The 23,204-nt window shown below is 35.5% G+C and overlaps 1 protein-coding gene and 2 long non-coding RNA genes across 5 annotated transcripts; 2 read left to right on the top strand and 1 right to left on the bottom strand.

Moving 5' to 3' along the window:
- Nucleotides 1–3,832: 3,832 nt before the first annotated feature.
- LOC106364782 lies at nucleotides 3,833–4,938 on the top strand. Its single transcript, XR_001273314.3, has 4 exons — nucleotides 3,833–4,059; nucleotides 4,137–4,290; nucleotides 4,383–4,494; nucleotides 4,565–4,938. It is a non-coding gene; the product is annotated as an uncharacterized LOC106364782 (long non-coding RNA).
- Nucleotides 4,939–6,262: 1,324 nt separating this feature from the next.
- On the bottom strand, nucleotides 6,263–19,432 carry LOC106367559. 2 transcript variants are annotated; one of them, XR_002657656.2, is made up of 5 exons: nucleotides 19,352–19,432; nucleotides 7,509–9,315; nucleotides 7,128–7,249; nucleotides 6,759–6,773; nucleotides 6,263–6,577 (listed from the first exon to the last, which is right to left on the bottom strand). It is a non-coding gene; the product is annotated as an uncharacterized LOC106367559 (long non-coding RNA). The 2 variants fall into 2 exon arrangements; XR_002657655.2 differs by having other exon boundaries at nucleotides 7,128–7,236.
- Nucleotides 19,433–19,642: 210 nt separating this feature from the next.
- LOC106367561 (zinc finger protein CONSTANS-LIKE 16) lies at nucleotides 19,643–21,384 on the top strand. 2 transcript variants are annotated; one of them, XM_013807346.3, is made up of 2 exons: nucleotides 19,643–20,782; nucleotides 20,906–21,384. In XM_013807346.3, exons 1-2 carry the CDS (start codon nucleotides 19,787–19,789, stop codon nucleotides 21,161–21,163), a joined length of 1,254 nt encoding a protein of 417 aa, XP_013662800.1. In that variant the 5' UTR covers nucleotides 19,643–19,786; the 3' UTR covers nucleotides 21,164–21,384. The 2 variants fall into 2 exon arrangements, with proteins under 2 accessions (XP_013662800.1, XP_048619506.1); XM_048763549.1 differs by having other exon boundaries at nucleotides 19,654–20,817.
- Nucleotides 21,385–23,204: the final 1,820 nt, after the last annotated feature.

Genomic DNA, 23,204 nt, shown 5'->3' with positions numbered 1-23,204 from the left:
GTCAACATTTCTTAAACTTTACCACAATGTTTTCTCAGGAGCTCTGATGTGCCTAAGTGTTTGACGGCTTATAAGCTCCTTGATGAGAATTTGCTGAGTAGAAACGAAGAACCCGAGGTTGTGGTTGCAACTAACATCAACCCTAAATTAGTAGGCGGTAATACATTACCTTCCTGTTTTAAACAAGTTTTCGGTTGTCTTAAAATGTCAACTAGATTTTGACCCGCGTTTTTTAAACGCGGATTTTTTGAATTATAAACAAAGTTAGAAATGAATTAATATTTTGAGACTGTTGTACATTATTATGTTACAAAATTCTATTATATCGAAGAATAGTTTTAAAAAAATATATATAATTTATGAATTAGTTTATTTGAGATTTGTATATACATTATTATGTAACTTTTTCTTAGGCCTGGGCATTTTACCGAAGCTGAAAAATCAAACCAAAACCAACCCAAAATACAGATGCAGTTGATGTCCGAGTCCATGGAAAAGTACCTATCCATTATTGTTTTGGACATGCGGGTCTTTGTTTGAGTTCGGATCCTATCCGAGACTAGATCGGATATGTAAAGTACTAGAAATATTTTGTGTATATTAGGTATTTTTGGATATTTCGGATATGTTTTGGTATTACAAATAAGTTTTTTGGTTATAGTTTGGGGTTCAGGGTAAAATTAAAAAAATTTAAAAATAAATTTTGGGTCGGTAAAATTTTGGCTATTTTTATTTTCTTCGGTTAGATTACGGGTAAAATTTTGTATCTTTTGGGTAATTGAATATTTTAAGGTGTTTGTTTGGCTTTTCGAGTATTTTTTGTTGCATATGTATTTTTTCAATGTTTTCAGGTACTTCGAGTCTTTTTGGGTCCTAAATACCTGAACCAATTTAGACCTGTTATGTTTCCAAAAAATTATATTTTTTACGGATATTTATGAACCCGAACCAAGCCACACCTGAAAGGAACCGACCCTAATCCCAAAAAAAGAATTTCAAATACCTAGTTATGTTCAAATGTCTAGGACCGAAGCACCCGGATCCGAAGACCCGATTGCCCATGTTTACTCTCTCTTATTATATTTTATCTGCATTTTATAAGAGGAAAATTTGTTGTGTTGGTGAGATTTAAGATTTTTTATAGAGTTTTGACTAGTTTAAAGGATATATTTGTAGGATTTTTAATAGCTTTTAAACTTATCTTAAATAACAAATTCTATTATAAATACTTCTTATACAAATTTAATTAAAGTAATATATAATTTTATTTTTAACAGATAGTTTGCTAAAGTTTTTTTTATCAAATTTGGTTTTGTAAATATTTAAAACTATATAATGTTAAATGACATGGTATAATATGTTATATAATATATGCTAACTCATTTTAATAATTGATATCTAAATGTTATAGGTCCATTATTGAACATAAGGTATGGTGTATATTGTATAACAACCATAGCGTTAGATGATACAATTTTTTGGAGAATAAATGTATCACATGAATGAGGTGAATAATTTTTTATTTTTTTGGATCCTGTTTTAGTATCTACAAAAGCAGAATCGTTTTTAGCAATATAGATAAGTGATAAACATTTTAGTATCTAGAAAAGTATATTCGTTTTTAAAAATATTAATCACGTGAGTTTAGTCAAATTTAGCATAATATCTAAACTAATTATATTTCCAAAATCATGTATCATACTCCATGTTCGGGAATGCGCTAGGCGCAACGCGTGCGGTCGACCCGGGCCTAGTGCCGAATCAATTAACCTGTATTGTGGTACAATGGTTTCTCTCTTCTATTAAAGATATCCGGGTCACGTGTTCAACGCACACTCTCTCTACATTTGTTGTTTTTTTGTTTTTTTATTTAAAGATTGTAAGATTTACGAAATTACCCTCGTCTCCTACCTCTTTTCTGTGATTTTAAACATAATTTCAGCTGCCTCATCTTTTTTTTATTATTTGTTTTTGACGATTCCTTGATTTCTCATAAAATGTTACTCAGTTTTAAGCAATCTATAACCATGCACCGGATTCCAAACAACCAAAACTTCAAAAAATGGAGGATTTTCAAATTTCCGATTTGTTGGCCGGATAGGTCAAAATCGCCACGGTTACCAACCGGACAGCGTATCTCCGGCGCGTAATCGGTCAAAATCGTCGTGTTTTCGAACCTGGATCATACTAATTCAAAATTCTAGTCCGTGACACCTTAAAAAGTCATCATATAAATCTTAATAGGTTTATTTATGGATTTATCACTAAAATATTGGTCTATAGATTGAGTTATAGGGTTTGGTTTAGGATAATTAGCCATATGGACGAAAAATATCTTAATGTGTACATATGCATATATGAAATACATGGTTTCGTAAATAGGTTGATGCTCTTATAAATTGATGAAAGAGATCTAGATTGGCAGATACATGACTACTTAGAAATTTATTGGGTGAAAACGGTCACATTTTTATTATACGATTAACGAGAAAGGTTTAGAGATTGGTCCCGTTTCTAATTATATGGTATAACGTAATGTTTTTAATTTACTGAATGATGATGTATAATAAATAAGGGGATTGACTAAACCACTAAATTTGATATGTATCTCATGTTACCTTGTATTATTAAGGATTTTTAACGTTAAAACCCCTCAACTAAATTTGTTTTGGGTAAAAACCCCCAAACTAAGTATTTAACGAAAAAACCCTCAAACTAACTTTATTTAATGAATTAAACCCTAACAGGTCATAATTACCATTACTACCGGTAAATCTTTAGTTTAGGGATTTCTACATTAAGTAATCATAGTTGAGGGGTTTTACCATTAAAAATTGTAAAAAAAATTAAATATTTTATAATATTATCTAAAAAATTAGTAACTGAAATTTTCAAAATTAACACTTTTAATTTTTTTTTGTAAATATATAAGTTTGATATGTTTTGAACATCAACATCATATATGTATAAATTTAAAATTTAAAAACCCAGAAAATATAATAAAAATTATCTAAAGATTTACCTGTAATAAAATTACTAAAATGTTAAAAATGTAAAAGACAAAAAAATATAATAAAAATTATATCTTATCTAGTAAAAATGTAATAAAGATTTACATGTAATAAAATTACTAAAAGGTTAAAAATGTAAAAAACAAGAAAATATAATAGAAATTATATCTTTTCTAATAAAACTGTAATAATAAATCCTTAGATAATTTTTATTATATTTTATGAGTTCTTACATTTTTAATTATACATATATAATGTTGATGTTAAAAACACATCAAACTCATATATTTACAAAAAAAATTAAAAGTGCTAATTTTGAAAATTTAAGTTACTAATTTTTAGATAATATTATAAAATTTTGAATTTTTTCTTTTCTTTATTTTTAATTTTTAATGGTAAAACCCCTCAACTATGTTTACTTAATGTAGAAATCCTCAAACTAAAGATTTACCGGTAGTAATGGTAATTATGATCTGCTAGGGTTTAATTCATTAAATAAAGTTAGTTTGGGGTTTTTTTCGTTAAATACTTAATTTGGGGGTTTTTACTCAAAACAAACTTACTTGAGGAGTTTTCACGTTAAAAATCGTATTATTAAAAAAATATTAGGTAAGACCAGAAAGTAATTAGCTAATTAATGGGTCAAAACAACCTTATTTAAGTATATTTTTTAAACTCCTTCTCTTTTAATAGTATAGATTATATTAGAGGATCCAAATGAAAGCCCATTTTGTATCTTGTGAGAAGTCCATTAACCCATATAGTTAGGGTTTATCTCATGAGTTTCCATATAAATAGTTATGCTATGTAATGAAAACCTTAGCTTTGGAAAATCAATATCATTTCACAAATCTATCTGTTCTTGGTGACAAACACAATCTCTTCCGTTTCTTTACTTTCATCTGCATAATAAAGCTCATTCGAGCTATTTATCTTTTGTGTTAATAAGCTCTTATGAGCAAAACTACTATGGGTTTGAATCTGCTCACAAATTGATTGTTTAAGATATATGGTTTCAGGCCGGCTATTCTTGAATACGAGATCCGAGGTAACCCCTCATTTTTAAAACACCTAATATGCCTTTAATTATGTCGTCAAACTCACCCAAAGAGTTTTTAAACTAAGGGTGTGTGGCAGTGAGGAAGGCTCAACCTCCAACCCGAAGAAGTATGTGGTGTCAAGAAAATTGAACGATTGACTTTGGCCAAATTGAAGCGTGGGTTCACATCATTCACATGCGTTCAATGCAATGAGGAGAGAACGTTGTTGGAGTTATATGGTAATCTATCATGACCAAATCCACCTTTGTTTTTTTAACTCACAAGCTAGGGTTCTAAATTAAGACATTGCTTTGAACAATATTTGCTACAGACCGTGTACAGGTGCGCGTCTCTGATGCTACGGAAACTTCGAATTTTGTTGCTTTTGACACTGAAATCACTAAACTGACCAATATACATGCTGCCGACGTCTCAACCAGCAGGTATTTGTTAGCTACTAGCACTCTAACGTTTCTCTTTTTGGGTTATGACTACTTATATTATTGCATCCAGTTGCTTATCAAGGGATGTGGTGGACAAAACCCTGGGATTGGGACCTTCTACTAGGTCTACAGGGATGGTTGCTCTGGAAAGAAGCCACAGATTGACTAAACTAGGAAGAAGTGGAGCTTTTAAAAAATAAAAAAGAAGTAACAAAACAGAATGACCTGTTCGTTGCTTTTCTTTGAAAATAACAGAGAAATTAGGACACAGACCAAAGAACTTACGAGTATTTAGCGATCTACCAAATTTCACTGTTTGCCTTTTGATTGTGTAATTTATGGACTATCCTATCCCTATGTTGGATAGTGTCAAAACCTACGGCTACATGTAGACAAAATCGAGTAAAAGATCTCATAAGATCTTATCTTCTGCACCCAAATCTTTGTTATAGGTTAGATCAAGGTGAATTTACAAATTTCATTGTTTTTTTTTTAATTTTTGAAATTCAAAATTGTTTCGTATCTTCTTACTCTTTCATCTCCATACTTCTAGTTTAACCCCGACCATTTCATCTTCACTAATAATTTTGGCACTCAATTTCTTCTGCTTAGAAACATGGATTACAATTGTCTGTTCTCTGAAAATGGAAGGAATTGACGAGGTAGCACCACCGTCCGCTACCGGAGAAGATTTTCCCATGGAGAAGAAACAGTGGGTGTTAGGGCAACACCGTACCAGAAACCTTGTCGTATTAGACAAATAATTTAACGCTCTTGACGTCGATAATTTATGTGTTTCCCCCTTTGGTAAATTGGTCAAAATTTCCGAGAAGCTGTCAAGAGCGTTAGATAAAAGTATTCTTGGAGAGGAAGTGGAGGAAGATGAGATGTTAATGATGTTACAAATCACCATTATCTGCCTTTCTGTTAAACTAGCCTTCAAGTGATGAGCTTGTCCACATGCTTACACAACTGCACAACTTTTTGGGCTAATGTTTTTGTACCAAACCTAAGCGAAATTCATGTTTTTCTACAATCTACTTTTTACTAAACGCATGTGAATTTAATTGGTGTGTTGCAGATTGTTCCCAAGCTTGATACCAATAAATGTGGTAATGCCAACAATGGAATCAAAGGAACCATAGAGGACCTTTTCTTGAGGATCTCTCGCTAAAGCCAAGCCAAGCCGAGGAACCTGCAACATCTCAGTTTCAATAATTAAATTAATTATTACCAGCTCGTAAAATTGTTAACCGTTAGCTTTATTTAATGGATAGTCAGAACATTTCATGTACCATAGCATTGAATCCCGGATAATTGAAAGTTAGGTTTCTCATTACCGCTAACAAGCTATCAAACAAGTTACACATACAACTACAAAATTAACAAGCAATCTTATATCATAGACTGTAGGAGGTTTATGGTTTTGATTTATGGTTAACACTATAGAATGTAAGGGTATGATAATTTATAGCTAATCTTATTATTGATCTGTTCATTAATTGTGTTAGCCATCCAAAAAATGTTGTAACTATCCAAGAGGAAAGTTGAACATCTAATAATTGATTATATTTCTTCTCCATCTACCAGGTTTTAGGGTTAATCAAATGTTCATGGATAGTCAAAAAATGTTGTAACTATCCAAGAGGAAAATTTGACATCTAATAATTTGATCACTTATATGTCTTCTCCATATTTGTGCACATATTTTTTTCAATCTTCTTGACTTATTGTATTGTGTGAAAATCACTTAGTCTGACCAGTTGTATTGTCACATGAAATACATATATACAACCAAACTTGTACATATTAAGTTGATATGTTACGTACACGGTTACAAGAAAGTTTAACCATGCAAAACAATCTCAGACCACACTAAAATCTCTAATAACCATCTTCCCAAACCCAAGAAAACAACAGTAATTGATGTCCAACCACCATCAACGGTTACAAAAACTTTTAGCCTCCCAAAAACAAACTGAACCCAAGTTAAATTTTACAATAATGGTCTTCCACGATCCGAAAACATGGGTGGATTGGTATTGTTAGACAGCCGTAGTTTGGATAGTTAGGAGTCCAATCCCTACAGAGAATCAGAAAAAGAAATGCAATGAACATAACTTACAATATGTAAGTTTTTTTAGGTAAATAATGCATAACAATATTTCTCCTTCTAAATTTATATTTTTATGGATATCTTTTTTATTAACTGTCCAATAGTATCACTTAGATAATAGATACCAATCGCACCGCCTTAGACGTACCAATTCACCAACCTCCTGAGATCAAAAGAAAATTAATACAATTAGGTTTTATGAATATCTTATAGTGTCACCATATTTCTTAAGTTTTGAACAAACTAAAAGGCTATACTACTATGCGAAAGAACTTATATTACATAGTATAAAAGTAAGATAACTCATTCTATTCTTTGTAGATGCAAAAATATACACCAATAATTGTCCTTCGCCATGTATGTAATGCAACCTCAGTCACCAATAGTTATACATAGGTAAATTGCCAAAACTATTGTTCAGCTAATATATATTGTAGTTGGTCTAAGAAAATTGTTATATGGCTACTATTATATTTACACTTCTAACTAACTATTTCACACTAACAAAAAGGATTACCTTCTTGGCTTTGTGGTTAATTTCCCCCACCGTCGTTTCACATTCCAAGGTTTGATTGATAGCCGTATCTCGGTAAGAACATGAGGTGTGAATCCGGCTCATGTTGACCCTGCAACAACAAACTCACACACACACAAACACACACAAAAGGGAAAATATTAGTTCTAAGATCAAATTACGCCATTGAACAGAGTAAAGATGGTTAAACAAGACACACGTTGAGGAGCATATAAGTAATTTGAGAAGGATATTCTCAAGGTCATTGTTTACCATATTCTAATAGATATCAGTTGACATAGAAGATCCAACCCACCATAACTTCCCAGTTCCATCACGTGAGGAAGAAGAAGATTTCAATTAAAGAGATGTATATAAATTTACCTAAAGCTTGAAGCTTTTGCCTTTTGCTAGAACCAGTGGGTCATCCTCTCAACTTCTTGACAGTAGGTGAGGTTCCCCCTTCACCAGAGCCCCCACCTCATGAACTCATGGAGAAAGAACCAGATGAACTCATGAATGATTTAGAATTCATGATCTACTTTATTTTTGTTTATATTCAATAAGAAAAAAAAAAGAACAGAGAAAGAAGATGAAGAAAAAATGACAGCGGCAATGAAAGAAGATGTGGTTTTGGGTTGAACAATCCACGACACTGTACCTCTTCGTTTACAAAGATAAGTTTAGCAAATCTAACCCAAATCTTTTTATTATCTTTCCAAATCTACATAAATCTTGTTGTCAGCTTATATGTGTACATCATCTAGGTTCTGGAAGTGGCTTCGTCGAGTATAAAGGATAGTTGTGTCTTTCACCATAGCGATTGACCTCACGCGCAGTAAACTTTTACTGTTATTGGCAAATCCCTAATTTCACCATCTTCCTTTGGTTTTAATCAAATTAGCTCAAAATAATATATCCAGACACTGAATTCTTGAGTTCTTAAGAACTTTAACATATTTTGCTTTTATTCTTTACTTTTTCGTAAATGCACCGTCTTAGACATTTTGCAGTTGAAAAATAAAAAGAAAAATGATTCTCCACCACTATTTTCATTGTCCTATTCCTACCAAAGCCTAGTCACATATTTATAAATAAGATGAATATTAGCTGCACACTGCATATTTACAACAATTTGCCTGCTACTTGGTTACTAAATCATTACGAACACTAAATAGGGGCATATCATCCTCCTTGACCAACCTTAACTTAATTTGCAGCTATGAAGACAATAGATATTTTAAAACACATGCTATTTTAAACAATATAAAAGAGAAAGATAAAATAGGGAGATTGTGATTCAAGACATCGATACATATATATTGTAACATATTTAAAAGGAAAAATATTTGTAACTACACGAACTATTGGTTATCATAAACCATCTGAAGGATTAAAATGTGTCTTCAACAACATAAACTCTTTGAAATGTTTCTAATTAACCATACGGGATCTAATTAGATCTTCTGAATACTCCTTGGGGTCAAATCTAATTTTTGAAACTTTAATACGCCTAAGCCTGAATCTGAATCCAACTTTTAAAATCGACCTGACTCATTATCCTTGGGAACACAGTGGGTCAGATTTATTTTAATAGTTGGATTCTGATTCGGGCTTGGCTGGGTTAAAGTTTCAAAAATTCAATTTGACCCCAAGGAATTTTCAGTAGATCTAATTAGACCCCGCACGGTTAATTAGATACATTTCAAAGAGTTTATGTTGCTCGAGACACATTTTAATACTTCAGATGGTTTAAGATACATTAGCCAATAGTTTGTGTAGCTACAAATCCTTTTTCCTATTTAAAACAGAGGTTGGTAAGAGTTGTGTTCAGGCCAGTATAATAAAATTTAATGTTCTCAGTGAGAACAGGCGACGAGTAGCTAATGCCAAAACCCAATAATAATTACAAGATGAGTAAAACAGGTAAACTCCACGGACATAGATATTAAACAAACTACTGAAACTGAACCACGTAAGAGTATGTTAACACCTACTCTCTCACAACAAACACACCCAAATTCCTAGGTGTGAAGATTATAAAAGATCCTACGCATTTGATATTTTCTGCCTAGGAATTCCTTAATTCTTTAGTAATGGTTAAGAGATGATGAGAACATGGGGCCGTCTGGTGGACTTAACACTAGAGGTTTGAAAGAATTTCCGAGCAACGCTCAACCAGCATCCAGATCTTAAAAAAAAAAGCAAATGTGAGGAATTCTTACGCTGAAAATATTTTTCCTCAAACAAACGCAACATACAAATATATAATAACAACCGCGCTTTGCGCGGGTAAACCACTAGTATCTAGTAAAAAACATGATTAAGATGTGTTTGTCAGTTCCTCGTTAGTAAGTGTGTGTAAAGATTTTTATAGAATGTAAATTATCTATTGAAAAGAAATAAAAATCTCTTTTCTCAACAATGCCTAGAAGTTGTAACACAAACCTTTGTCATTAAACTGAGTCACAACCGAGAGTTGAGGATTGAACGGGAAACCCTTCTCTGGTTTGGTCCCCGAAATTGGCAGTCTTTTTGTGATTCGATCACTAGAGACTGATTATTGGCCGGACAAAAATATTAAGTTTGTGTAATTTATTTTTAAATTAGCAAAACCCCAAATAATTGACCATCCCATTTATTCTGATCTGATAACTCCTCCCACTAAAGATATTTAAACTAAACATTTCTCACTTCAAAAATCATTAGTTGATTATTTATGAAAAACATAGCATTGTTGATTGTTAGATAATGTCTACCTTGTTTTATTATTTTCATATAATGTTTTTTGTAATAAAATTTTTAGTTTAAATATATTGTAATTTTATTAAAAAATTCAAAAGTTATAATGAGTGGGTTAATTTCAACTTTATAAATGAAAACTGTTCACTATAAAATAAAATAAAAATATTTTAAGAATATTATTTTTAGAGGAAAAAATAAAGAAATACATTAGAAAAAACTTATCTATTATAGAAACAAAAATATGGAAATACTTGAGGTGGTCTATGCAACTCACTAATGACGGATTTATTGAACATGAACCGTAAAGGCCTTTACTCAAATGATGTTAAATTGGGTGGACCCTGTTTAGACTCATCTTGTTTGTATATGTTCAATTTAGAAATCAAACCCATTTGTTTAGTTTTGGAATCTAATTAAAGTTATAAGGGAAAATGGGATAAGGGGAGGATGGGGTAAAAGGGATATGATGTTATAGTTAAGGGACTTTGGGGTTTAATGATTTGATTTTCAGGGATTCAGATATAGTCCTAGTAAATTTGTCGCAATGAAAGACATGGGCCTGGAAGATTCCTCGTAATACACGTGTCCTTGTAAATTCGTTGTAATGATTTCCTTGTAAATTCGTTGTAATGTTTTTCTTGTACATCTGTTGTAATATTTTCTTTGTAAATTCGTTGTAACTCTAAAACCGCGGATCTGGTAGATTTCTCGTAACATTAAAAATATGGGCCTGGTAATTTCGTCGTAACTTAAAACGCATGCCTGACAAATTCCTTGTAAAATTACGAGGACTTTACGAGGAATGATGTTTCCTTTTATAAACTCGCAACATGAATGAGAAATGACTCGTCCATTCCTCTCTACCCACTCTTCCCCTCCTCCTCTCAAGGTATGTTTTTTTTTAAAAAAATATTAGTTTAGGTAGTTCTAGGTAATTAGTTTAGGTGGTTAGTTTAGGTAACATAACTGTATTCAAAGATTATGTTGCGGTATTTAAACTGATTTTTTTTTGTTAAACAATTAGAAGACTTTTAAGAAACAACCACTCACTTATTCCGAGATGTTTGTCGACGGTGTTGGGACATCTTCTTCGGCCCGATCATCTACTTCAGATCAAGTATGAGACTCTCTTAAAAAGAGCCACCCCAACAACTACTTCGACGACGATGTCTTCCATTAGCTTTTTTGTTTTTAATACTTTTTCATTTTGTATTATAAATTAAATACTGTTTATGAAATTTATATATATAATTTTCATATTTAAAAAAAAAATTTGAATATTTTTGTTTTATAATTTAAAATTTTTCAATTTTATAAATAAATTAAATACATCAATGAGATGTTAATTTCTCGTAATATTTACAAGGACTCTACAAGGAAGTACTTGTAAAGTCCTTGTAATATTTACAAGGACTTTACGTGAAAGACTTGTAAATTCGTCGTAAAAAATTACGAGTACTTTACAATGATTTCTTTGTCAATTCTTTGTAAAATGTACAAGCACCTAAATACGACATTATAAGGAAAATGTACGAATCTTTTACGATGAATCATACGATATTACGACAAATACGTCTCATTTGCTTTTACGACGAATTCGGTTTGTCATTATTGTTACGAGTAAGTAACGACGAATCTTAACAAAACACACATCCTTGTTGATTCATTGTAACTCTCCTATTACGACGAATTAACAAGGAAAACTGCCTTTGTAATTAATATTTTTTCTTGTAGTGAATGGAACCGTACAGACGACGGCTTGTATGGCCGGAGAAACGATGAGAAATATGTTACATAGAATTGAAGAATGTCGGCCCAAGTTAAATACGTCTTATGCAATTCCAAATGCTTTAAATCCTCTGACTGTATGATTTCAAGAATTCTTCTAAGAATCATCGGCTCTAGTTTACATGTTCTACACAACATTTTCATACATAATAGTTTTCCATGAATCTTTTCATCTCAAAATCCAAAAATATATTCAATCTATATTCAAACTCTACAAATTTTAGAGAGTTATAGTATTACTTGTTGGCTTAAATTAAAAACCAAGGCAACAAGTAGCAACACAGTGTAACTATGGCTATTTCAAGACTCCTATTCAACTTGAGTATTACTTACGTTAACTTACGCATCTATCTGTGATAGGTTCGTCACATAAAAGCCACAATTTTTTTTTTTTCACAGTTTAACATCTGGATTAGGGTTAGGGCTTCTGCGGCGACTCTAATGGCGAATCTCCAGATCGCAAGCTTCCTTTGAAGTTTTGATCTTCATCTGATCGACACGTTCTTTGGCGTGTGGATCACCTGGCTATACGGAGTCCTCATCGTACGCTGTATCTCGATCGCTCTTATCTGGAGTATTTCCCACGGCATCAAAGTCGATCTGTTCATCGTCGACCTCTCTCGGTCTGATTACGGGTTCACTTGATCTCCACGTTCATTAACGTGTGGTTACTGATCGATCGACTACATCCCTGCCCATATCCATTCGATCCTTTCGAATCCGGTTGTTTCCTTTCTCGGTTCCGCTACTCCACTTGGCTCCGGTTAACGAGTGGCATCTTCACGGGTTGTTAAGTCAGGTTGAGGCTACTACTTGTTTTGGTCCGATCTTACGTCACGGTCTGAACCTCTCTGTTTCTACCGATCGTTGTGAAGCAGGATTACTACAGCTCGAGCCCTCATATGGGGTCCTCTTACCGTTCAAAATCAACTCATATGGCTGATATTAAGGGCAAGGAAATCCTCTATGAGGATGATGATGAACCGATTAAGTTAACTGATCATGATGTCTCTCAAAACATTAATGAATTCAAGCTGTCTCTGATCGGCAAGATCCTTAACCCGAAAAAACAAAGTGTGGAGAAACTTCTCCAGAATATGCCGGTTCAATGGGGCATGGAGGAACGCATCACTGCAAATGATTTGGGAAATGAAAAGTTTCTACTCAACTTTACCACCGAAGATGAGCTAAACTCTGTTCTTCGACAGGGTCCGTTTCACTTCAACTTCTGTATGTTTGTGCTGGTTCGATGGGAACCCATCGTCCATGATGACTATCCTTGGATAATACCATTCTGGACTCGACTGATTGGTGTTCCCTTACATCTATGGACCGAGAACAACCTGAGGGAAATAGGTTCCCGCCTGGGGCATGTTCATCAGGACAAAATAGAGCTGATTGAGGGAAGAATGCTCCTAGATATTGACTCTCGACGGCCACTAAAGTTTGCAAGGAAGGCTGAATCTCCTGAAGGAAATGAGGTTACGATTGAAATTAAGTACGAGATGTTGTTCAAACATTGTTCTACTTGTGGCATGCTTACCCATGAGAAGGAATATTGTCCTTTGCTTCAGCGTCAAGGCGTCTTTGCGCGGATTCAGCTGCAGGAGAACCGGCCACAGCAGTATTCGAAAGCGTTGGTTAAAAAGGAGCCTAATGCGTTGCACTCGAATGCGCCGGTTGCACCATACCATAAGCCGTCTAGCTACGCCACTGAGAGGAATAACAATGGAAGGCAGAAATATGACTTGGATCATCCTCGTGAGGCTTATAAGGGCCGTGTGGACAGGGTGATTCGGCGGCGGGATGACCCGTCTTGGAGGAAGAGGTATGGGGGTGCGCGAGTGGAGGCAAAACCTTACGATAGGTACAATGGAGCAAGCTGGTGTGAGAAGAAGTCCCAGCCTCAATCTCGCCATGATGAGAACGTGGTACATGATCGACTGGTGCATGCATCGATGGATCGTGGTGATGGTTCTTATGACCATCAAATGCGGAGTGTCTCTCCACTACCGAGGGAAAGTGCAAAGTGGGTGCAGGTTGATCGTGAAGCTTCTCCACTGCAGTCGCAACCGCGTCCGAGTCCAGATCAAAGAAGCTTGGGTGTGGCTACTGTTACGAGGAGAATAGCTAGCGCTATTGTTACGCCATCCCGGGGTGGTAGCTTAGATGAGAACGTAACAAAACGTTTAAAAGGGACTCGTCGGTCTCTAGCGTTTGAAACTTTGACAGAGCAGGATCCAAAGCTGACTACGGAAGATGATCAGGTGATTGAAGCGCTCAATGATATGGATATTACGGAGCAGCTAGATGGTGGTTTGATGGATTGTGAGATGGAGAATGATGATTTGATGGGGTTGGAGCTTGCGGAAATGGAAGATAAAAACGGTCATGATAGGGCTGATAAAAAATCACAGAAATTGGCTGGTAGATCGTCGAGACATATCAAACATGGTTACAAGTCGAGTGCTTCTTTGGGCATTCAGAAAAAGAAATTTGAGATTCTTCTTCGAGGATCTCCACAGAAGAGATCATCTTCCTCTCTTGCAGCTCGTGTGTCTGGTGGAACTGGAGGCTCAAGACGCCATCACCATAGCTCGAGGAGACAGAAAACCGGCTCATCAAAGAGTGATGGTTCGATGGGGTCCAAAAACCCATCACACCTTGATCAATGAGGACGCTCAGTTGGAACTGTAGAGGGATTGGAAACGACCTCACAGTTCGACGCCTTACGGAGATGTGTCAGAAGCATCGCCCAGGACTTGTGTTTCTTTCTGAGACGAAGAATGGAAGGCTGCTGTTGCAAAACATTAAGGCCGACTTAGGATTTGATCATTTGTATACTGTTGAGCCACTTGGACTCAGCGGAGGTTTAGCTTTATTTTTTATGGATGAATTTCAAGTTAATGTTTTATTTTCAAATAATCGTATGATTGACATTGAGGCAGTCATTGATGAAATAAAAGTCTATATGACATTTGTTTATTGAGACCTTGTATTAGAAAGAAGAGATCAAGTTTGGGAACGTCTTACGCGTTTCTCAACAACAAGAAATGAACCTTGGTTCATGATAGGAGATTTTAATGAAATAACATGTCATAATGAGAAAACAGGAGGAAGACAACGCCCTGATAGTTCTTTTCTTCCTTTCAAGCAGATGCTTAATCACTGTGGTATGCTAGAATTTCCTTTCACGGGTGATATGCTTTCTTGGGTGGGGAAGAGAGCAGGAGGATCAAAAGTTCGATGTCGTTTAGACATAGCTGTAGGAAATGCGGACTGGCATGAGGAGTTTCCCCACTCGACTGTAAAGTACATGAGGCTATGGGGATCGGACCATCGTCCGATTCTTGCAGACATACTCATAAAGCCAACGAGAAGATCCAAAAAGTTTAAGTTTGATAAAAGATGGTTGGATAATGAAGAGCTACGGCAAGTTATCCTTGAGGGATGGAAATCTCATGATCTTCCTCCCAATGCGACTATTATGGAACATATTTCTAGCTGCAGGAGAGCCTTGAGTGAATGGCGAAAGCAAAATAATGTCAATTCGGCAAAATTAGTGGAGGAGCTTAAAGAAAAGGTGGAAGGATTGTATGCAGATGATAATGCCACAACTGAGGAAATTGCAGCAGCCCTAAAGGAACTCTCAGATGCTCTTAAAGCAGAAGAGATGTTCTGGAAGCAGAAGAGTCGGGTGTTTTGGTTGAGAGAAGGAGATATAAATACAAAAAATTTACATGCCTTGACGAAGCAAAGAAGAGCAAGAAATAAGATCACACAGCTCTTAGATGAGAATGTAAATATTGTTGAGAATGAAGAAGGACTAGTAGCCATTGCTACTAGTTATTTTAGGCAGATTTTTGAATCATCAAACCCGAAGGAAATTGAGGAGGCGCTAGCTCAAGTTCCAACGACGATCACTGGTGATATGAATGACAACCTTACAGCTCCGGTCTCTGAATGGGAGGTCAAATTAGCGCTTTTTGCCATGCACCCAGAGAAAGGCCCCATGACCAGATGGGATGACTGCGCTTTTTTACCAGAAATTATGGGATATAGTAAAAGAAGATTTAACTCTTATGGTTATTAAATTCCTGTTTGAGGGGATGGTGGCGAATGGACTGAATGATACAAATATATGTCTCATCCCGAAGATAACAAAGCCTAATGCAATGGCTCAGTTTAGACCCATTAGCCTGTGCAACGTCAGCTACAAGATAATCTCTAAAGTCTTATGCCAGAGGTTAAAAAAAGTACTACCAGGCTTGATATCGGAAACCCAGTCAGCCTTTGTTGCTGGGAGACAGATTTCAGATAATGTTATGATCGCTCAGGAAATGTTCCAGGCTTTGCGAACGGAGCCAAGTGGATGAAATAAAAGGATGACCATCAAGACAGACATGAGCAAAGAATATGATAGGATGGAGTGGTCTTTTATTGAAGTTGTCTTGCGCAAGATGGGTTTCTCAGGAACTTGGATCAGTTGGGTCATGCGATGCATTACATCGGTGAAATATAAGGTTCTCATGAATGGAGAGCCAAGAGGGAATATTACTCCAGGTAGAGGATTACGTCAAGGAGATCCTTTGTCTCCTTTCATTTTTATTCTATGCACGAAAGCGCTCGCTAGCCTTCTTAATCATGCAGAGATACAAGGGAAGATAACAGGGATGCGTGTTACACGCACGTGTCCGTCGGTATCCCACCTTCTCTTTGCTGATGATAGCATTTTGTTCTGTAAGGCAGAGCCCCGTGAATGTGAAGAAGTAATGAAAGTAGTCAAAAGATATGGCAAAGCATCTGGTCAATGTATCAACTTTGACAAATCGTCCTTACTCTTTGGTAAGCGGATTAATGCAACTACTAGACAAGAGATTAAAGATGCACTTGGGATACAAAATGAAGGAGGAATAGGAACATACTTAGGCATCCCCGAAGACATAAGCGGATCTAAATACAAACTTTTTGCATTCCTGAAAGATAAGCTGATGAATAGAGTGAATGGATGGACAAGTAAATGGCTCTCAAAAGGTGGAAAGGAAGTGCTGATTAAATCCATTCTGCTCGCTCTTCCGACATACGTCATGTCGACTTTCCTGCTCCCATTGAAGATATGCGAAAATTTAGCAGTGTCATCGCTCAGTTCTGGTGGAGCTCGAATCCACCAAAAAGAGGAATACACTGGGCAAAATGGGAAAAAGTCTGTCTACCAAGAGAGGAGGGTGGAATTGGCTTCCGAATGATCCATGAGTTTAATCTGGCTCTTTTGGCTAAACAACTATGGAGACTAGTACAGTTCCCTGATTCTCTGGTCGCTCGAGTCTTACGGGGAAGATATTATAGATTGAGCTCTCCATTAAGAGTAAACGCTGCTAGCAGCCCATCCTATGTGTGGACTAGCATTTCTGCTGCAAGGAAATTGCTATTACTGGGAATTAGACAGAAGATACATTCAGGTTATGAAATTAAGGTATGGGAGGATCCATGGATTCCATCGAACCATGCGAGGCCAGCTGTCCCCATAGCACCAGTGATGCATCCTAATATGAGAGTAAGCGATCTTATTGATCAGGGATCAAAGGATTGGGATGTGGGACTATTGGAGAACTATGTTCATCCTGAGGATATACCATTCATAAGGAGTTTGGCCATAAGCTCAACTCATCGTCGTGATACTTTCTGCTGGAACTTTACAAGGAATGGCCAATACACGGTCAAATCTGGATATTGGGTGGCCCAGAATTTATTAAAGGTAACGGAGGAAAAGGAAGTTTTGGAGCCAAGTATTACAAAGCTACAAGATTTCGCGTGGAAATTGAAGGCTCCTACGAAGATATGTCATCTTATATGGCAGTTGTTAACTGGTCATGTGGCAGTAACGAGGAACTTAGTTAGACGTAATATGAGGTGTGACAATTATTGCCCAAGATGTGGAGAAGTGGAGGAGACCGTCACACATGCAATTTTTGAATGCCCACCAGCTCTTCAAGTGTGGTCTTTATCATCAACTCCGACATGCCCAAATATTTTTCCGGTTTTGAACGTCTACACAAATATGGATTATCTATTCTGGAGGAAGAATGGTATCATTGGGCCAGAGCAAGATAGGGATCCTTATCCATGGATGATATGGTACATTTGGAAGGCTAGTAATGAAAAAGTCTTCAGGGGAATAGATAGAGATCCTTTGGAACTAGTTAGACATGCAGAGAGTGAATGTCAAGCCTGGTTTGATGCTAATGAAGTGGCACAAGCAGTGGCACAAGATAATATAAATGAGGAACCCCAAGTCGTAAGCTTTGGAAACATTTGCTTGTTAGATGGATCTTGGACATCTTCTGCTAACTTTAGTGGAAGCGGATGGGCATGGATGGATAGTTCTGGGAACACTCAACTTATGGGGACAAGAAACTTCCCCCGATGCGAATCAGCCTTGTACTCGGAAGTAGAAGCACTGCGGTGGGCGATGGAGAATATATATGCTGCAACATTCGACCTACCAGATCTTTGAGGCAGACTGTAAGGAACTAATTGCAATGGTAAAGGACCCTCAGGCGTGGCCAAGCTTTTCGACGGAATTGGAGAGGATAGAGACGCTACAGATATGCTTTCCGGAATTCAACATCACTCACGTTCCACGGGCGCACAATCAGATTGCTGATTTTTTAGCTGATACTGCTAGATCTTTCCATAGAGAGTTACATTTTGTTGGTTGTTCTATTCCGGTTTGGTTACCCAGACCACCTCAAGTTTGAGTAATAGAATGGTCTTTTGACGTCAAAAAAAAAAAAAAAAAAAAAAGCCACGAATTATATGTGGTCATTTGTAAATATGTTGAATGATTGGACAATTGACGCTTCGTGGCTGTCTTGCGATATTCAAGGCCACTAGTAGTCTAGTAGCCATTCGTCTAGTACGAACACTTAAATTGCTGTATATTTGTAAATAATAACATTTTTATCGACTGGCCAAGATTTTTTTTATCTATTTTGAATTTTTTTCTTCTGTGGCTAAGTAGTGAGTAGATCGTATCTAAAATACTTGGTCACAGAAAATTGGTAGCCATGATCGTGGCTAATTCAGTGTAAATGGTTTGGGATGATGTTATACCCAAAGAGTCATAAAAATACCACACATATTTCCAAAAGTATACTTCTATGTTAACAACTCCATTTTATATGTTTTGCAAGAAACAACATATAAAGATTTGTAAATTAACCCTGTAAAATCAGTTTACTAGTGCTTAAAGCTAGTGACTAATCTTGAATTTGGCATCTTTAACTAGTTAATTTTTACTAACCAAACATGGTTATTAGTTTTTGTTAGATAGCAAATATTTTTTTTTGTTTTCTTCCTAATGAAAAAGTTATAATTTGCAAGTGTTCCAAAGAAGTGTCTAATTTTCATATTAGTCTTTTCTAAGTGTTCCCTACTTTAATTTTTCATTTTTTGTTTGAATATATAAACAATCTGGCAGAAATAAAAGAGACGTATACACAAAAAGAAATAAATAACAAAAAACCACAAAAATCTACATATAAAGGAATATATGGAATGGTAAAAATTATTATTTATGGAATTTAAAGAACAGAATCAGCATTCCACGTCTTTGATTTGGAATGATTTTTCACAAATGAAAGTTAAAACTTTTTGGGGAATGATATGGAATGTCATACAATAAAATGGAGTACCTTTCAATTTTTACGTTGCAACTGGTGAACATTTTTTGGAATGCAAAGAAACTAAGCATTCAAGAAGATTTTATTCCAAAAATGCATTCAGGGTTGCGCAAGGAATAGAGAATAGAGAATAAAAAAATAAGGCAGCAAGTAGGACCACACAAGAAATCCATTGGATAACTTAGCTGGCCAATGAAAACCCTATTACAAGGATCATATTCAGAACTCAACCAATCAAAATCTAGATAAGGCCTTCGGATGGGTCCCAATTGAAGACATAAACACCCAAAAAAGTACATAAATTTTTTCATTACTTAAAAATCAACTGACAAAGGAGAGCGCACTTCATGCGGGAGTATAACTTTTTGTAGAGAGTAATCATTTGAGAAAATATTCAACTACTGAAGCTGAGCTCCCAATCAAACCCCTCGTGCTCTCTCGCTGTTGATGCTGTTTTTTCGATCTTGTGAAAAGATGAAAAGTTTGGCGAGTGCTGTTGGTGCTAAGACGGCGAGGGCCTGCGACAGCTGCGTGAAGAGGCGGGCACGGTGGTACTGCGCCGCCGACGATGCTTTCCTATGCCAATCTTGCGACACTTTGGTCCACTCAGCGAATCTTCTCGCTCGCCGGCACGAGAGAGTTCTTTTGAAGTCTGCCTCAAAGCATAGCAACCACAACCACAACCACTCACCTTCTTCTCCTCCGCATGAGGCTGCAACGTGGCATCACGGGTTCACTCGTAAACCTCGTACTCCACGTGGCTCTGGTAAGAAGAATAATTTGTCGATATTTCATGATTTGGTCCCCGAGATTAGTGTTGAGGACCAGACCGAGGGCTGTGAGCTCGAAGAACAGCTGATTTGTCAAGTGCCGGTTCTTGATCCAACGGTGGCTGAGCAAATCTTAAACGACGTCGTTGAGGCCAAGATCGAGTTTCCTATAATGAGAAGTGGTGTAATGATGGATGATCAGGAGGACGAAGACAACGACGAGAGTTGTTTAAATGGTTTTTTCCCCACCGGCATGGAGCTCGAAGAGTACGCTGCTGACGTGGAGAGTCTACTCGGTCGTGGGCTAGACACAGAGTCTTATGCCATGGAGGAACTAGGGTTATCTAAAACAGAAACGTTTAAAATAGAAAAAGAGGAGGAAACTAAAGATATGAACATTGGAATATGCGATGATGACCGAGATGGAACGATGCCGTTTGAGCTGAGCTTTGATTACGAGTCACACAACACATACGAAGAAGAGGCGTTAAAGAATGTTGAAAGTAGTGGTGAATGTATTACGGTGAAGGAGGAAGAGCAAAAGAATGTTCTGATGCTGAGATTAAACTACGAGTCGGTGATATCAACTTGGGGAGGCCAAGGTCCACCGTGGACATCAGGAGAGCCACCAGAACGTGACGTAGACATCAGCGGTTGGCCAGTTGTTTCCATGGTATGTTATACAGACTCATCCTTTTTTAATCAAAAGTGAGTTTCGCTAATAGCTATATTTATATATTAACTCAGGTCCAAGTTAATCCTAACAAACTAAAGTTGAATCTGTGTGTGTGTTTAGGGGGGAAATGTTAGAGAAAGTCAGCAGAAGCATCACGTTGGTGGATGTTTACCCTCGAGTGGGTTTGGGGATGGAGGAAGAGAAGCTAGAGTCTCGAGGTACAGGGAGAAGAGGAGGACGAGATTGTTTTCGAAGAAGATAAGGTACGAAGTACGTAAACTGAATGCAGAGAAAAGACCTCGAATGAAAGGAAGATTCGTTAAGAGAGCTTCCCTTGCTGTTTCTGCTATGAACTCACCATTAGGTGTGAATTACTGAATATTCCTGTTATATCTCACTTTAGCTTTTCTTAAAAAAGAAACTGAAGTTTTTGTAAGTTTTTTTTCTTCTGCAACGACAGAAGTTTCTTTTTTTTTTTGCACTTAATTGTGCTTTCTGGACTTGGTATGTGCACAGGAAAACCAATAATGTGACTTTCTTGTCTGGATAGAGCTGATGTATATATTATCTGGTAATAATAATGTGACAAGTCATTTTTATTGTTAGAAGATACAACAGTTTGTACATATTGTATCTCTTAAACCGAAACTGATCAATGTAACTCAAAATCATAACTGAGCCGATTTTCTTTAACCATTAATACATCACCACCGTTGGGAAAATGTGAATTTTATTCCCCGAGTATTTGAAATCGGTAGTTTTAATACTCAAGTATTGCTTGCGCAGAATTATTCCCCAATTAATAGTTGATTGCGCGAAATTAGGAACGAAATAGTCAACCATTAACTAATGGACGAAAAAATAATGATTTTGTTAATTTTTTAACGGTTGAATATTTAAATCATAATTTTGTGCATTCAGTGATTAGTTGAGGAATCAATATGCGCATATAATACTTAAGTATTTAATTTGTCGATTGAAAATATTTGAGGAATTAAAAGGAACAATATATTTTAAGTCATAATTTAAAATATTCTCAAGTTAGATATAGCTAATATGCAAAAAATTTACCTTCTGATTTTTTTTTTAATTTTTTTACAATGACGTATAAAATAATACAAATAACTATAGTTGCATGATTGCATCACAGTGTTGATGTACTTCATGTTTATAAAATCACTTATGGATGATTTCGTATTGCTTATACATTCGTATTTTGTACATTGAATCTATACTTTAGACAATTATATATTGTAAACTAAAAATACAGTGCAAATGTAGTTATCTTATATCATTTTATATGTTTTAAAAAACTAAAAATATATTTTTCTGGTATTAAGTATCTTATAAATTGGTTCAAATTGAGATTTTTTTAACTAGGAATTAATTTATAAATCATCTAAAATGATTTATAAACATGAAGTACATCAACAATACGATGTAACTATAATTATTTTGTATTGTTTTATATTTCATTGTAAAAACTCAGCAATCGCTTTCAAAAAAGTAAATATCTAGTATAATTATTTTATTTAACTTGAAAATATTTTTAATTATGTTTTTTCTTAAAGAAAATTAATGTTCGTGACTTTCAATCTTATAAAGAATATAAAACGCGAGTTTTTAATTCCTCAAATATTTTCAATCAGCAAATTAAATACTCAAGTATTATATGCGCATATTTATTCTCCAACTAATCTTTGAATGCGCAAAATTATGATTCAAATATTCAACCGTTAAAAGTTGACGGAAACCGTTATTTTTTCGTCTATCAGTTAATGGTTGACTATTTCATTCCCAATTTTGTGCAGTCAACTATTAGTTGAGTAATAATTCTGCGCGAGCAATATTTGAATATTAAAATTGTCGATTTCAAATACTTGGGGAATAAATCGGCAATTTTCCCCGCCACCGTTGCACTTACAAAGTCTTGTGGAACAAAGGGAAAAACTGATCTGGTACCAATTTCAGTGCAATCAAGCCAAACCAAACACACCAAATTCCATTAAGAACAGGACTTTTGTTCTTAAGATTCATTTTGTCTAACCCTTTCTAACAACAATCTGTCATTATCAACGAGCCAATATTGATTTACATCTGTGGTACATAAGAAATGTTACTTCTCGTGGCGCTTAACATTTTGGTAAGATGGATAATTTCAAAGACGTTTTTTTGTTTGGAAGTGGCCTATAATATGGATTATCTAAGCTACTAAAAAACAAGTTAATAAAGTATTGGTAGAAATTTCAAAGAAGTTTTTTTTGTTTGGAAGTGCTATGGTACGATATATAGAGGTGCTACATAAAACAGGTTAATAAAGTAAGGGTTATACATTAAAGAAACTTTCAACGATAGGAGAAATCTTCTTTTGTTGTTGTTGTTATAAACGATATATAAGAAGGTCCAGTTCATAAAAAGA

This window comes from Brassica napus, chromosome C7, assembly GCF_020379485.1.
Source record: "Brassica napus cultivar Da-Ae chromosome C7, Da-Ae, whole genome shotgun sequence".
Lineage (NCBI taxonomy): Eukaryota > Viridiplantae > Streptophyta > Magnoliopsida > Brassicales > Brassicaceae > Brassica > Brassica napus.
This window is presented reverse-complemented; position numbering and strand designations above follow the sequence as displayed.